At 41.2% G+C, this 17,900-nt stretch overlaps 1 protein-coding gene across 1 annotated transcript in view; it reads left to right on the top strand.

Annotated features, from left to right (window-relative positions):
- The window catches only part of LOC144499661 (ubiquitin carboxyl-terminal hydrolase 35-like), a 105,271-nt gene that overhangs the window by 40,057 nt on the left and 47,314 nt on the right, over nucleotides 1–17,900 (top strand). The window contains exons 8-9 of the mRNA XM_078221904.1: nucleotides 1,750–1,943; nucleotides 14,091–14,184. Coding sequence (XP_078078030.1) covers nucleotides 1,750–1,943; nucleotides 14,091–14,184 — 288 coding nt within the window. The remainder of the gene's footprint in view (nucleotides 1–1,749; nucleotides 1,944–14,090; nucleotides 14,185–17,900) is intronic.

Here is a 17,900-nt window from a genome sequence, read left to right as displayed (position 1 = left end):
AGATCTGATGGCAGAGGCCTCCAACAAGAGAAAATGTAACCATTTTCCCTTGATATTTAGTGCCGTCACTAACAAGAAACTGAATTGGACCAGCCATATAAAGATTGTGGCAACAAGAATGGGTCAGAGGTTGGGAATTCTGTGGAGAGTAACTGGCATTCTACCTCCCCAAAGCCAGTTCACCATCCATGCTCTCAATAAACTATACTATACCGTAATACCTTCAATTTGTCTGGATGAAGTGCAGCTCCAATAATACCCAAGAAACTTGACATTTACAGCCTGCTTAATTGGCAACCCATCCATCACTTTAAGCAAGGACCCCCTTCATCACTGATGGCACGGGTGCGTGCCAGCTACAAATGCACTATACCACTCAACAAGGCTTCTTCAACAGCACCTTCCAAAACCATGTCACCTTTGTCACCTAGAAGGATAAGTGCAACAAATGCATGGGAGCATGACCATCTGCACGTTCCCCTCCAAAGCCACACACCATCCTGACTTGGAACTATATCACCATTCCTTCATTGTTACTGGGTTAAAATCCTGGAACACTCATCCTAACAACACTTTGGATGTACCTAAAGCACATGGACTGCAGCAATTCAAAATGACTCGCCATTACTCTTCTGGCGGGGCAATAATAAATCAAATGAAAAATACATGAGGTTATAGGATAGGGTGGGGGGAGAGGGCCTGGGTAAGATGCTCTGCCAGAAATTCGGTGCAGACTTGATGGGCTGAATGACATCTTTCTGCACTGTAGGGATTCTATGAAGTGGACAACATCACGTTTTTCCACATTATACTCTTGTCTACCTAATTTTTGCCCACTCAACTTATCCATGTCCCTTTGCAGACTCCTTGATTCCTCCCTCACAACTTGATTTCCTACCTACCTTTCTATCGTCAGCAAATTTGGCTACAATACACTCAATCCACCATCCAAGTCATTACTATAGATTGTAGATAGTGTAAGCTCCAACAGTGAACTCTGTGGTATTCTGCTTTTACATTGGTGGCCCTTTTTTCAGAGTAAATATTGATAATGGTCACAGAACTGTACACTAAAGGGTAAACTGCCACCCCCTTCCCAAACAGCCCCACCAACAGTGATATTTTGCTGAGTCAAGAGCCAGATCCTTCACAAGCTGAGGTACCTATGTGCAGAAGAACTGGATTCAAGGTAGTCAACAGAATACAGTGGTTAATCAGGCATATCAATCAATCATATAGAAAAAAGGGCAGTATAAAGGCAGCTGAAAAAGCTTGCACACCAAGAATAGGGCAGATGAGTATTTGTGCAATACCATGCTAATATTGTGGTTTGCATTTTGTCACTTCTTTTATCTGCATATGCTGTCTTATATGTGCTTTATGTTTTTTTCTCTTCAATCGCAGTGTTGAATATTGCAAGGAGAAAATGTTCAGCATTCATTTCATTTTACTCGTGCCTCGTCTTGTATTGCTGGATAAGATTGTAGCTGAACAATAAACTGTTCTTAAAAAATATTGGTTCTCCTTTTGTGAATTTTGTTCTAAACAAGATTTGATCCTGTCCCTGGATTAAACTAACATTTTTGTTACTGATTTCAATGAGATTGACTTTGTCCCATTGCCAGATAGGGGCAGAAAATATGTAGTTGCACTGAAGGCGAAATACTATTCTGTCCAAAAAATATCTTGGATAAAATCTTATGCATCCCTTTGTTAATATTATCAGATAAATTTATGTCTCTGTTTTAGGACTTTCCAATTCCAAATGAGGAGAAAATAAAACATCTGCTCAGTCAAAATGCCTGGACATCACAGAAGAATGCATTAGCACCTCTGTATCCAAGACTTGCTACCAAATCAGATACAGGAAGGATAGGTCTGGCCAACCTAGGCAATACCTGCTACATGAACAGTATCATTCAGGCCCTTTTCACAGCTTCTGAGTAGGTATCTGAAGCACCTGAGATACGGTAATCTCTTAACTGAATATTGTTTCGATGATGACCATTCATATTGTTTTACGAATATCTTTCACACATTGTAGGATTGTATGAGAAATTGGAATGTTAGGCCACATCGGATTTTTAAAAAATCCTCTCCTCCAACAGATTTGTCAGAAGCCATGCTTTGCCTTGCAACAACCTTCAGCTTGGAAGGTGAAATGATCTGAGACATGAACTGCACTTCAAATCTATCCAGTTACAGGATTACAGTTAATCAAAATATTTTCAGTGAGGCTCATCATTTTCTGGTTCCTTTTCCACTATAGCTGGGCACTAAATCAAGCACTAGGAAGCTTGTCCCCAATTATGGTAAGTGAGCTTTAGTTAGAGCTAGCTCTGGGATTTGAATTTCCTTTTTGTCAGTATTTAATACAGCTGAGAGTCTCTTTGTGCCCTTTATAGCCAAAAGTGCAGACATGGTTGTGATGCTGAGAAATGCAGCAAGCAATTTGCACTCGGTGAGGTCCCATGAAGAGTACTGAAATAATTACGTAACAATTGAACCTGCCACATTTAAGATAAAATTTGTTTTTTGCATTGAAGGAAGAAGTCCTGAAAAAGACAAGTATACATGTCAGCAAACCTCACCAGGCAGGCTGTGTGTTCTCCAGTGTACAAACTTGCCAAATGAAGCTTTTTTACTGGATATTTCTTAAGGTGTTTGCAACATATCCTCCTTTGTTTGCATAATAGTAATTTGAGTTCAAAGGTATTTCATTGAGTTTTTCTGAATACATAAGACACTACATACGTTTTTCAGAAATGTTTTGTGATTTCTGCTTTTTCCCTCCGCAAATTAAAAATCCATTTCAATACTTGAGCTTAATTTTCTTATCTAGGATAATGTGGAAATATTTTAATTTGTGTTACCACAGTTTGCTTCTCCTCCATTTATTGTCTGCACCTATCAACCAATACAGCAGGGCTGACCAACCTTTCAAAGTTTGACTGCTGGAAGAAGGTTTACAGACAAAGAGCCATAAGTTATTCTGACTGGCTATCCAGAAGGGTATTGGAACAGTGAAGTCTAGAGATGAGGGCGGCTTTGGCCTTAGTTGGACATAGGCAGGGCTGGAAATGAACAAGGTAACTCCAGGAGTGCAAATGGTTGCTTTAGCCTGAAACAATGATGCAGGAATGAGTCATGAGCATCTAGAGTTTGTGGTGGGGGCTGCATTTGGTCTTTCTTAAACTGAAGGAAATAGCAATGCACCCAACATTGGATACTGACCAGTTTGGAACATAGGTTAGTCACAAGTAGGTTTACATTAACATTGCAATGTAGTTATTGTGAAAACCCCCTAGTCGCCATACTCCGGCGCCTGTTCGGGTACACTGAGGGAGAATTTTGCTTGACCAATGCACCTAACTAGCACGTCTTTTGGACTGTGGGAGGAAACCGGAGCACCCGGAGGAAATCCACACAGACACTGGGAGACTCCACGCAGACAGTGACCCAAGCCGGAATCAAACCTGGGTCCCTGGTGCTGTGAGGCAGCAGTGCTAATCACTGTGCCAGATAGCGTCATGATTGAAGACATGGAACCTTTGGTAATGTTGCCAAGCGATAGCATGTAGGTGAGGAAGTGGATGAGGAAAAAACAATTTTGGGACACTCCATAGCTAATGGGTGAGAAGAGAAGGCATTGCATCGGCTATGCTTGAGTAGTGATTGGATAGAGAAGAGTGGCACTAAGTAATACCTGAGCTGGACAGTAGAGGAGAGGCATTTGAGCAGAATGGTGTGGGGCAACTGATAAGATGTGACTTCAGTAGGACAACTTCAATGTTGTGGTAGCGGTACAATCCTGTTTGGAGAGATTCAGATATGTTGCAGGAAAAATTGAGCACAGATTAGCGAGGTGTGAGCATGTGCACAAACTTTCAAGAGAATAGGAAGATTGGAAATGGGAATAGGAAGTTTGGAAGGACAAAGTTTGGGATGGGACTGAGGGTTGGGTTCACGAAGATGGTTTTGAAAGAGAGACATAATCATTTACAATGTCAGCAAGCATTGAAGCATGAAGGACAGTTAAGTTGTCAGTAGTTTCTTGGGAATAGGGTTGACTGAGCAGGAGATGGGTCACTTGCGGAACATAAGGGAGGATGAGAAAATAACGTAGATTTAGGGTTAGTATGGTATATATATATATAGAGGACAAGATAAGTTGACGTGGAAATTGAAAACCTTTGGGGATGATATGTCATTCAGTATATAGGATGAGGGAGAAGAGGAAGGAAGATATCTGGGGCTTGGATGAATGTAAGAATTTAAGATTTTAAAGGCAAGGAGAGTGGTGGGCCAAGGTGAGTTTGAAAGAAATTAAGAAGCGGGGGGTGGAAGATCAACATGTGATTTTGGTGAGAAATCATAGGTTATAACACAGAAGGAAGCCATTCGGCTCCTCGTGTCTGTATTGGTTCCATGTAAGAAGAATTTGTCATCTTAACCTGCCTTTTTTCCCCTAGCCCTGACATTTCTTCCTCTCAGATAATGATCCAACTCTCTCAGGCAGTGCATTTCAGATCCTAACCACATGCTATGTTTAAAAAAAAAGTGCTTCCTCACTGTTGATTCTTTTGCCAGTCACCTTGTATCAATGTCCTCTGGTTCGCAATCCTTCCAGAGTAGGAACAGTTTCCTGTAAACTCTGTCCAGTCTCCTTCTGATTTTTGTATACCTCTATTAAGTTTCCTTCCAAGAACAGTCCCAGTTTATCCAATCTTGACGTGTAATTGAAGTTCCTCATCCTTAAAACCATTCTTGTGAATTCTTTTCTGTACCCTTTCTCATGCCTTCATAACCTTCCTAAAGTGGTGCCCAGAACTGGGTGCGGTACCCCTGTTGAGGCTGAACCAATTTTATACACGTTTACCATAACTTCCACTTTCCCGGTTGTATTCATCTCTCTACCATTGAGATCCAATCTCTCTACATCTTGGAGGTTAGCACTGCTGTCTCACAGTGCCAGGGACCTGGGTTCGATTCCCAGTTTGGGTCACTGTCTGTGCGGAGTCTGCATGTTCTCCCTGTGTCTGTGTGGGTTTCCTCTGGGTTTGGGTGCTCCAGTTTCCTCCCACAGTCCAAAAGACGTGCTAGTTAGGTGTATTGGCCATATTAAATTCTCCCTTGGCTAAAGTCTCCCTTAGTGTACCTGAACAGGCGCCGGAGTGTGCCAACTAGGGGATTTTCACAGAAACTTCATTGCAATGTTAATGTAAGGCTATTTGTGACACAAATAAACTTTTAAAACTTCATGGCTGATCTGATGTGGTCCTAATTCTACATTCCAGAATGGGCCTTTAAACATTTGACTTCCTTGTCTATAAAAAATCTTATCTAACACAGCCTTGAATAAATTCAATGATCCAGCCTCAACTACTTTCTGGGTAAAAGAATTCCACAGACTAGTGATTCTTTGAAAGAGAAAAAAATTCTCATCAGTTTTAAAAGGAAGACATCTTATTTTTAAACTGTACTCCTGGTTCTATTCTCCATCACAAGTTGAAAAAACTTCTTAGTTTCCACCCCATCAAGTCCCCTCAGGATCATGTATGTTTTAGTAGGCTCACCCCTCTCTCTCTTTGAACTTCAGTGGGTAGAGGGTCAACATGTTCAACCTTTCTTGAGATAAGCCTTTCATCCCAGGAATGGGACAGGTGAGTCTTCCCTGAAATGCTTCTGCAAGCATCCAAGCTATGCCTACCTTTTCGTAATTTATGTTGAAAATTTCTTGTTCCAGTCTGAAACAATTGCTCTGTTTTTATAACTTCCTTGCTTTTGTACTCAAGGCGCCTATTTATTAAAGTCCAGGAATCCATATGATTTATTAATTGTGATCTCAACGTTCAATGATTTGTGCACCTATAACCCAGATCCCTCTGCTCCTTCACCTCTTTTAGAATTGAGCTCTTTATTTTAAACTGCCTCTCCATGTTCTTCCTATGAAAATGAATCACATCACACTTGTGGGGTGTTACAGTGGTTAACACTGCTGCCTCACAGCGCCAAGGACCTGGGTTTGATTCCTGACTTGGGTCACTGTGTGGAGTTTTCATGTTCTCCCTGTGTCTAAATGGGTTTCCTCTGGGTGCTCCGATTTCCTCCCACAGTCCAAAAGACATGCTGGTTAGGTGTATTGGCCATGTTAAGTTCTCCTTCAGTGTACCCGAATAGCCGCCAGAGTGTGGCGACTGGGGGATTTTCACAGTAACTTCATTGCAGTGTAAGCCTACTTGTGACACTAATAAATAAACTAAACTTCTCTGCGTTAAATTTCATTTTTACCTTGCCTGCCCATTCCACCAGCCTGTGTCTTTGAAGTTCAACACTATCCTTCTCACTATTCATAATACTTCCAAGTTTTGCGTCATCTATAAATTTCAAAATTTTGCCCTGTACACTAAATTCTAGGTTATTCATATATATTGAGAAGAACAAGAATCCGAACACTGACCCCTGGTGAACTCTGCAATAAACCCAGCAGTCCGAAAAACAACCCTTCACCGTTACTATTTGCAGTTACTTGGCCAATTTTGTATCCATATTGCTACTGCCCCTTTTATTCCATGAGCTCTAACTGCCATGTGGATACTTTGTCAAATGCCTTTTGGAAGTCCGGGCACATTAAATAAATAAACTGTACTATCATTGGTGATCCTCTCATTTATTGTATCAAAAACTCAAGCAAGCACTTAGTGAAACACCATTTGCCTTTAATAAATCCATGCTGGCTCTCTGTAATTAGCCTGCAATTCCTCTGTTAATTGTTAATTTTCTTATTTCTTCACAGGCACCTATTGATCTCAATGTTTGTATGGGATCTGAATATGTCCCTCACTAAAGCTACATTCTGTATATGGATTGTTGAGGCACTTATTCTGCACATTATTGATCCATAATTTCACTCCATCCAACCACTGTCATGGACAAGCACAAACTGCAGGGAGACTTTTGGCATGATTTTGTTCAAAAGTTACCATAGGCTTTGTCATAGAGTCATAGAGGTTTACAGCATGGAAACAGGCCCTTTGGCCCAACTTGTCCATGCCGTCCTTTATTTTTAAAACCCCTAAGCTAATCCCAATTGCCCGCATTTGGCCCATATCCCTCTATACCCATCGTACCCATGTAACTATCTAAATGCTTTCTAAAAGATAAAATTGTACTCGTCTCTACCACTACCTCTGGCAGCTTGTTCCAGACACTCAGATTTTGTTCCACTGGCCAAGTCGGCTAGCACCACTGAATGTTGCCTTCTCATGTTCTATGGGTTTCACCAGAACTATTTTTGAACCTTTTGATTCCATTGTTTGGCTGCTGGGCATATTGAAATTCATGAATATTTCATCCATGCTGATGTGTCACAATGGGTACTTGTGTTTTAGTCGCTGTCTTACGATGAAGCGCTAGAAACTGGGTAATTTTGACATCAAGATCTTTTGGTAGTCTCTGAGAAATTTTGGCTTTCTGCAACACTGGTCATTTCTGTTCCGTGAAGTGTTTACACTAACCAGCTGTTTCTCTGTGCTAGATTCGGGGTTTGATTTGACCCACTTAACTGTATATTTGCATTTTATTATTGGTGACGATGAAAACATTCTGGCGATTTTTAAGAATCTATTCTGACGTGTGCGTCTCAAAATCAGGCTAATGGCTGGTCTTTGATCTCATGGCACCATTTATGCTTGGGCACCTTCAGGGCAGATTCCTTTCTCTTCGATTCCACCACCAGTTTTTAATCAACACCTGTGGTGACTTGAGACCACAAATAAGATAGTCAAATATTTGTTTAAAAGAAGGAACTTCTTTATGCAAGCAAGTTTAACAGTAACTCAGCAGAATAGTGATAATAGTAATAACTATGAAAACAGGAGCACTCGTAAAACAGGTCTTGCTTAGAGGTCACCCTCTTGCAGACGGAAAAGTCCACATATGCTCAGAATCCTCAACAGACACCAGTAAAACAATTGCATAGGAGAAAATCTCATAAGAACACTTTGCACTCAAAATGACATTCTGTAACGTTTCTCCCCTCTTAAATTTCAATCCCCCATCAGGACAGAAATACAACAAAAGTAAGTCTTAATTACACAAGTCTGTCAGGTGTTTTGTGATTGCGTTGTGACCTATACACCACTGGTAAATATTGTAACGGTTGATCCGGAATTGTGGATGAAGAGATGGATTGAGAATCTGTATATGAATGTTCCTTTTCCACTCCCCCAGCAGAGTTAATACAGGAACCACTTCCTGGTGAATACCCACAGCCGCATTACCTCCTGCCATGTTATCTGTAATGGTGCTGACTCTGAAACTTTTGCTGACTCGGAGTCATAATGTAAATGAACATGGTCTTGGTGCCTGCGAACAACTTTTCCATTTTGCAGTCTCATGACCCAAGGTATGGGACCATTTTGGTTTAAAATTATTCCTGGTAACCACCAATGTTCCTGATGTAATCATATTCCGGTTTGAACTGCCTCTCTTTGGACAGCACGGTGGCACAGTGGTTAGCACTGCTGCCTCACAGCGTCAGGGTTCAATTTCGGCCTTGGGTGACTATGTGTGGAATTTGCACGTTCTCCCCATGTCTGCATGTGTTTCCTCCGGTGCTCTGGTTTCCTCCCACGGTCCGAAGATGTGAAGGTTAGGTTGATTGGACATGCTAAATCATCCCTCAGTGTCCCACGATATATAGGTGAGAGGGATTAGCAGGGTGAATACGTGGGATTACAGGGATAGGGCCTGTGTAAGACTCGGTGCAGACTCGATGGGCCGAATCACCACCTTCTGCACTGTAGGGATTCTATGAAAGCATAAATCTTCTAAAGTGTGGTAGTTGTGTCCCTCCTGCTTCTCTTTTCTCCTGCTCACTTTTGCTCAAAATGGCTTTTGCCTTTAGCACTTCATCTCTAGCTGAGCTGTTTCCTGAGGATGACTGCCCCTCACCTGCTCTTCTGCTGCCTTCAGCCCCTAATTTCTGGCTGAATTTGTTCCTGGGGATGGTTGCCTTTCTCTCTCTTGCTTCTTCAACACCTCGTGCGTGTCTAATCTGCTTCCTGACTCTCAGAACTCTGACTATTAATTATATCAATTGTAAAGAACATCCCGTTCCCTATTCTTTCCTTCCTTTCTCTTAATTGCTGCACAGACCTGGTTTACAAAATACATGGCTGTTTGATTTTTACTCATGCAAAATAAAAAAATAATTTTCATAACATCCTACTATTTTGTGACAGTACTCCAAGTATCACCTGCCATTCCTATCAATCCCTTCTTCAGGGTTTATCAGCTTGCTCTGCTAAACCATTTGAAGCTAGATGAAATGGTGCAACACACCTATGACGTATACCATTCTTTTGCACTAATTCTTGAAACGACTTGTAAATGTAGTGCTATTATCTGAAATAACTGAACCTGGTAGACCATAAGTTGCAAAAATTTGATGTAGCTTCTCAATCGTTACAGGAGCTGTAATATTACTCATGATATGTACTTTCAACCATTTTGAATGCACACCTGCGACAACCAAAAATATGTAGTTCATGAGAGGTCCCACAAAGTCCACATGCCATCTGCACCACAGCCTCTCAGGCCAGTCCCAAGGACAAAGTGATTCTGTAGTGCCATCTCTTGACTTATCTGACAAGCCAAACAGGATTTTACCTTATTCTCCAAGTCCAAATCCACATTAGGCCACAAACTGTATGACCTGGCTAAACTTTTCATTCTAGAAGCACCTGGACAGGGCTCATGAGTTTCATCCATGACTTGCGAATGACCAGGAGATGGCCCAGGCACTTTTGACCCCCCCCCCCAAATCCACCTTGCGCGCTTAATTCATCCCGACACTTCACAAAAGGTTTCAACTCATCATCTATGACAGTTGGCCATCCTTGCAACAGAATAGGATCTCTGGAGAATGTGCAAGTCTCTCGAGTAAGGAATTTGTCTCAAGAAGATGCAATTCCTTGGAAAATTCGATAAAGGGAGATGACTCAACTTTTATGTTATCTTTCTTTGCACACGATATTGTACTGATAAGTTGACAATGTAAGCACCCAGCACATGCTGAAGCCATACATTTTGACTCACTGAAAAGACTCACCGGCTTGAGGTTGGAATATATAGAATCATAGAACCCTACAGTGCAGAAGAGGCCATTCAGCCCATCAAGCCTGCACTGACTTTCTGACAGTATCTTACCCAGGCCCTTTCCCGTGCCATATCCTTGTAACCCCACACATTTCCCATGGCTAATCCATCTAAATTACACATCTTGGGACACTAAGGGGCAATTTACCATGGCTAATCCTGCACATCTTTGGACTATGGGAGGAAACTGGTACACCCGGAGGAAACCCATGTGCAGACATGGAGAATGTGCAAACTCCCACAGATAGTCACCCAAGACTAGAATTGAATCCGGTCCCTGGGGCTGAGACAGCAGTGCTAACTACTGTACCACCATGGTGCCGTGGTGAATGAATGACCGTGGAGGTACTGATGGAATCGTTTCATCGCAAAACAATAGTTAGGCCCTCTTTGTCCAACTGTGAATATTCCTTTGCAATCTTTGTCAGCGTCGTAGGTGCTATATGGATAGGTTTTTCAGACCCAACCTCCTTAGAGAAAGTATCACCCCTCCGCTGTAGGGTGAGGCATTGTGCGACAGGATAACTTTCCTGTCTGGATCAAAATAGACTAGCAGATTAGCCAATTGCAGCAGCACTTTCACACCCTGAAAACCGCTTTCTGTGTGGGTTCCCACTTCCATTTGGTTTCTTTGTGCAGAAGTAGTTACAGAGGAGCAAGCACTAAACACCTCTGAGAAAAACTTTACATAATAGTTTCCCCAAGCCCAAATATGACCTGAGCTCTGATGCATTCTTGGGCTCCAGAGCTTCCTTAGTGGCTTGCATCTTCCCCTCTACAGGGAGTAAAGCTGCGAGCAGTGATTCTATGGCCTAGATGCTCTACACTTTGTGTCTGGAAAATGCACTTGCTCCTCTTCAGACACAGTTCTGTTTCTGAAAACCTTTTAAAAACTTGATCCAGGTTGCTGAAGTGGTCCTCCTCAGTCTTCCCTGCAATTAAGATGTCATCTAAGTAGAATGTAACCTGAGGAAAGCCTTGCAACAGGTTGTCCATTGTCCTTTCAAAGGTTGCCATGATGTGGAGATGCCTACGTTGGACTGGGGTAAGCACAGTAAGAAGTCTCAACACCAGGTTAAAGTCCAACAGGTGTATTTGGCAGCACTAGCTTTCGGAGCCTCAAGCTCCTTCAGGTGAGTGAGGACTTGTGTTCACAAACAGGGCATATAAAGACACAAACTCAATTTACAAGATAATGGTTGGAATGCGAGTCTTTACAGGTAATCAAGTCTTAAAGGTACAGACAATGTGAGTGGAGAGAGGGTTAAGCACAGGTTAAAGAGATGTGTATTGTCCCAAGCCAGGACAGTTAGTGAGATTTTGCAAGCCCAGGCAAGTCGTGGGGGTTACAGATAGTGTGACAGGAACCCAAGATCCCGGTTGAGGCCGTCCTCGTGTGCGGAACTTGGCTATCAGTTTCTGCTCAACGATTCTGCGTTGTGTGTCGTGAAGACCGCCTTGGAGAACGCTTACCTGAAGATCAGCGGCTGAATGCCCGTGACTGCTGAAGTTTTGTAGATGGCGTAGTTCCGTTGTCTCGTCTGCTTGGCAATATTTCGCAGCTAGTCTGCAGTTACGGGCATTCAGCTTTGAATCTTCCTTTGAGTTGTTGAAATACCTGGCTCATGTCCAGTTTTCAAAACAGCTTGCCTCCCACAAGATTTGAAAACAAATCTTTGACCCTAGGAAATGGATAAGCATCTGACTTAGAAACTTGGTTAATGATGAGCTTGTAGTCACCACATATGCGCACCATTCCATCATTTTTAAGGGCAGAAATGATTGGAGCTGTCCAATGAGAAAATTGAACAGGCTGAATGATTCTAAGTCTTTTAATAAAGTTAATAAAAGTTACTCATTGTAATTACTGTATAATTCTCATACTTGGAGTCATAAAAGCCCTTCAGCCCATCAAGTCTGTACTGACAACTACCACTCAAGGCGTGCTAATCCCATGTTCCTGCACTTGTCCACATCCTTGAATGTTATGATATTTCAAGTGCTCTGCCAAAGATTGTTAGGTTTCCAGCCTCCACTATCTTCCCAGGAAGTACATTCCAGATTCCCACCACCCACTGAGTGAATCCCCTCTGAATTTCTTGTCTCTTACCCTAAAACTACACCCTCTCATGATTGACCCCTCAACCAAGGGGAACAGCTGCTCGCTATTCACCCTGTCCAAACCCTTCAATCTTATACACCTCAATTATATCCCCCCACCCCCAGCCTTCTATGCTCTAAAGAAAACAATCCAAGCCTATCTAGTCTCTCCTTATAACTCCAACCCAGGCAACACCATGGTGAACCTCCTCTATCCCCTCAAGTGCTATCACATCCTTCCTATAGTGAGGTGGCCAGAACTGCACACAGTACTCCAGCTGTGGCCTAACCAATGCTCTGCATAACTCCAACATTTCCTCCTTGCTCTTGGACTCTATGCCTTACTGATAAAAGCAAGTGCCCCATAAGCCGCCTTAACTATCTTATTCACGTACTTTGTAATTTCCTTGTAAATTTGTTCCTCTACATTTTTTTCCACTAGTTGGTAGCCTGCAGGCAACACTGAATCATATAATTGAACCTTTCTTGTTTCATAGATCTAGCCAAATATATTCTGTGCTTGACCTCTCTGGGGCATCCTCTCCCTTCCGCACTGTGATGTTCTCCTTAATCAATATTGCTACCCTTCCTCCTTTCTTTCCTTAACATATTGTCTCCAGCAATATTTGGCACCCAGTGCTACCCTTCTTTGAGCTAGGTCTCATTATTAAAACAAGACCATAGTTCTACATGGCTACAATGCTTGCAACTCACCAATGTTTTTTAATCTCACACTATGCATTTACATGCAAACATGGTAATTCTACTTTAATTTAATTACATTCCTTCTTGCTCTAATCCCACCTAATACATCATTTCCTACTCCAGTGCTTTGTGTCTCCCCATTCTCTGCACCTTGGTGTTCCACTCTTAATATTACCTATTGGTTCCCAGGCCCCACAAATTTAAATCTGCCCCAAAAGCACAAGGAAATTTGTCCCTGATATGTTCAGATGCAACCCATTCTCCTCCCATCTCTTCCAGAACTGGTCCAAATGTATAAAATTTTATTACTTTGCCTCAGGCTCATTCTTGACAAAAACATTGTTTCCTGAAATAATGCAACGTTTCCCCATTTGCTCTATTTTGTACAGGCTGTCCACTCATCAACTTTCTCGTAAGTTGTCTAAAATTTGTCAATTCTTAAACATATTCTGTCATCAAAAACGTAATCAAGCAGTTAATAAATGAAGCACCATTATCAGTCCTGCCAAGATTAGGTGAGAGGGGAGAGATACAAAAGTGTCCAGAGGGGCAATTTTTTCACAGAGGGTGGTGAGTGTCTGGAACAAGCTGCCAGAGGTAGTAGTAGAGACGGGTACAATTTTATCTTTTAAAAAGCATTTAGATAGTTACATGGGTACGATGGGTATAGAGGGATATGGGCCAAATGCGGGCAATTGGGAATAGCTTCGGGGTTTTAAAAAAAAGGGCGGCATGGACAAGTTGGGCCGAAGGGCCTGTTTCCATGCTGTAAACCTCTATGACTCTATGACTTAATAGTTAAATGCACTAAGAAACAGCAAAGAAATAAATGCTGAAAAATTAACGGAAATTTCCCAAAAGGTCCATATTGTTATCCAGATTGCCAGATCTGGAAAACATTTAGCCCAGACTAACTAATGAGTTCCTGAGATGCCATTTTGCTTGGTTCTGAGATTCTATTTTCAGTTAATTTTCATTCTGATTTTAATTTCCATTTTAATTTTATTGAAAACATGGAGTCTCTTTTAAATAAATCAGTTTGGAAACTCTGCTGATCTGGTTCGTACACCAATATCTTGCACCATCACAATGTTCATTAAACAAAGTTTTGTGCTCCTTTCTAGCTTCAGGCATGCTGTAATGCTGCTGAAGGAGAGTGATTCACAGTCATTAATGATGAAACTTCAGTGGCTATTTGCTTTTCTGGAACATAGTCAGGTATGGAATTTACTGTGCAAAAACTTGGAGCTGCCTATTCTTTATGTTTAAAACTGTATAGTTTAGGTAATATCCTGATCGAAAGAGCAATGTGTGCTACATACCGCATTCAGAATGTTTTGAATTTTATGTTAATAGGAACTGGGATTCGTAGTTCATATTATTTGACAATAATGTTGAGTTACGAAGAGGGAGAGCACACTTCATACTTACCTAAGTTTGAAGTTGAGAAATAGGAAAGAAATGGGCATATAATTGGTAATTCCCTCCTTTTGTTGGTTGAGGTGCATTAGAATGCTCTTTCAAATTGACCAGAACAATGATATTTTATATTTTACAATCAATAGCAAATGTTGCCATTGGGCATTTAGATTTGCATTCTATCCAGTGTGTAGCCTAACTTGTCTCCACCAAATACTTGGACATTTAGGCTGGATGAAGATGGGAGCTACTGAAACTGTTAAGATGTACATAAAATAATGAAATGTATAGATGATGTACATCCAGAAAATTGCTTCAGAATAAGTTATGATACCATAGGTTCAAACCAACAAAAGGTAAACTTGAAATGGCAATCTTCACACAATGTTGTATGAATGATGTTCTGTGTACATTAAAAAAATCCTGGAATTATTTAAGGATCAGTTGGATGCTGAGAGGGATTTAGATGGATTATACAGAATCAATTTAGTTGTGTCCCTCATTTTTGTTTATGTAAGGGAATTTAGTGGGACAGAGACCGGGATTTTCTACCCCCGATCGGGGCAGGTGTGTTTAGTGGCGAGATCAGAAAATTGTGGAAGAAGACTCAGATACATTTCCTGGTGATGCAATTCAATCCCCAAAACCCTCTGCAGTCAATAGCGAGCTTCATGTCCTGCACGTATTTCAAAATTGAATGAGTGCCATGGTGATGTAGATCCATTAGTCAACTGGGCAAGTTTGAGGATCCCTTTGGAAAGGTGGACATGGAATACTGAGAGATGGGCTTACTCCTAATCTCTTGCGTTTATGTTAAAGTATACATTGACAAGTTATCCTCTTGTCCAAGCAAATAGCAAAGCCTTAGACTGCAGATTCCAACAGTGCCTGCACTTGAGATGAGAGTTCAGGTTACAGTTCAGTTGCTGAAGCTATTGCCACTCACCCATGTGGTTTGGGACGTTGGGGAAGTGGCATCAAATCTTCAACTGTATTAAAGATTACATGTTTTCTCAGATTCAATTTCAGCCTGGGTTGGAGGATGGGCATGTTTGTTCTAACTCTTTTTACCTTGAACAGGCAAGAATTTATCAACCACCACAAATTACTGTCACAAGGCAGATGAGTTGCCAGCTCTACTACTCTTTGGAAGAGGGAGATGGGGCAGACATCACACTTTTTTTTACACCTAACAAAAGCTGCTCCATCTGAACTGCAGATAGTCTGCCTTCAGCACTTGCTGTTTTTTTCTGTGGCTCCTGGAACATTCCAGTTTGTGTTTTCCAAGACTAATAATTGTTTATTTATACTGTTGTTCTTGGGTTCATTTATTTGTCTTCACATTCTTCAAAGAGACCTCGTAGTCATTTTGCATCAAGTTGGGAGTACCAACTCCTGCTGGGATTTCCATATGGAAGTCTTGTTTTCTTTTTTATCCTCTTAATTGTACTATGTGATTTGCTGTTTCCCCTCGGGTGGCTCTGTCACTGTCACATGACATGCAATTGGTGCCACCTATAGGAAGAATATGGGAATTGAAGTCACCACTAAGTGTTTCTGGTATGCAATTAATAAACCAAGAACGAAGAACAGCACAGGAACAGGCCCTTCGGCCCACCAAGTCTGTGCCGATCATGTTGTCCTATCCAGACCAACCGCCTATATCCCTCTATTTCCCGGCTGTTCATGTGTCTATCCAGATAAGTCTTAAATGTCACTCACGTGTCTACCTCAACCACCTCACTTGGCAGTGCATCAGGCCCCCACCACCCTCTGTGTAAAAAGAAACTTCCCGCACATCTGTACTGAACCTTTCCCCACTTACCTTGAACTTGTGCCACCTTGTAATTGTCATTTCTGCCCTGGGAAAAAGTTTCCAACTGTTCACTATGTCCCTCATAATTTTATAAACTTCTATCAGGTTGCCCCTCGGCCTCCGTCTTTCCAAGGAGAACAATCCCAGTTTATTCAAATAGATTTACTCTTGCATATGTTTATACTTTGGAAACTATTTACTAATAGTACTCTTAATATTCTAAAACTTGATGACCAGGATGAATTTGTATGGGGAACTAAATGAAAGAAGTATCAAAAACAGCTTTTGAACAAAACATAATGACATAATAGTTCTGCAAATGTGCTGCACTGAATACTAAAGAAAGGACGTTGTAGATGGTTTGCTAGTTCGCTGTCATGCTCTCTCAGCAGTTATGTCACTGGGGACATGCCAAGTATATACCAGATATATCTTCATAAAGCTGGAAGGAACATGGAAGACTCATTGAATTTCCATTAAGCCCACCAAGCCTAGCAAAAAGCCATTTGCAAGTTGTCTGTAGGAATGGCAGAAAGTCTGAAGAACGGGAAGAAAATAATGTAAGAAATGAAGTTTGGCTTATACTGTAATTTTTGGTTTCAGAAGGTTATATAGTGAATAATAGCTTCAAGGGGTTAAGGATGACCTGATATTTTGAACATGAAGATATAAATCACTTGATAAGATGATTATAATTGTCATAAGCAACCAGTATTTTGTTTCTTGGAGAAGGCAAAACATTAATTGGGGTATGATCACTGAGTTTCTTCCTCATGTGTTCGCTGTACATTTGGATAGGCCCTAATTGGAACCACCACAGAACCAACCAGTATCCATTCAGAAGCTTTGATTCTTGTGACCTTTCCTCTTTTGAATAGTGTGTTTAGGCATGAACCAAGCCTCAATTTTGCTTTGATCGCTATTACTGTCCTGTCATGGAAATTCTTTTGACCCATTTTCTTGTCTTTTTGAACTTTTGGATTTTTCTGTTTATCAGTGAAACTCCAATGCCAAAGTTTTTTGTGTTTTTGTTTGTACCAAATGGTGTTCTGACAAAATGTCTCCATATATATACTGGAATGTAGCTATCTTTTTCTCTTTAAATCCCGATTCAGTTATGAATCTGGTGGAATATTGCATGCCTTCTGATGTCTTCCCCCTTGCCAATATCCTTGTTGTATTTGCCTTGTGGAAATGAATAATGGCATTTATTCAAGGAACAAACTGAGAATTAAATATGGTATGTATAGAAGATCTTGCTAAATCAGTAAGGAGAATGGCTGCAAAGTGTCTCAGTTGAAATTTGTTCACCATCATTGTTTCTGCTTTTCTTTTAAAAGTCAACTTATTTTTCTCAACGATGTATGCACTGACGGTGCCAGATACTGCTCTGGGCATGACACGATTTGATCCTCAGGATATGCTGTTTCACAGGCTCTGGATAACTGGTTGAGTAAGTGCTGGTGCCAAGAAAGAACATTTTTGGACATTTTTGACCTGCTAAGATAGTTTTAAAAATATCCTCCTGACATTTAGGCCCAGTATTACTTTAAGGGTGGCTTCTGGGTGTTGGACAAAACTGGGAAGTCATATGAATGATCAGAATCTGCTTTCCTCAACTCAATTATACCAATTTGTTTTGACTTTTGGATTTCTTGTCCCCAGTCTGTGCGGTGGGTGTGATGCATACCTGTTTGAC

Source organism: Mustelus asterias, chromosome 10 (genome assembly GCF_964213995.1).
Source record: "Mustelus asterias chromosome 10, sMusAst1.hap1.1, whole genome shotgun sequence".
NCBI lineage: Eukaryota > Metazoa > Chordata > Chondrichthyes > Carcharhiniformes > Triakidae > Mustelus > Mustelus asterias.
The sequence above is the reverse complement of the archived record's forward strand: the minus strand, read 5'-3'. Positions and strand labels throughout refer to the sequence as shown.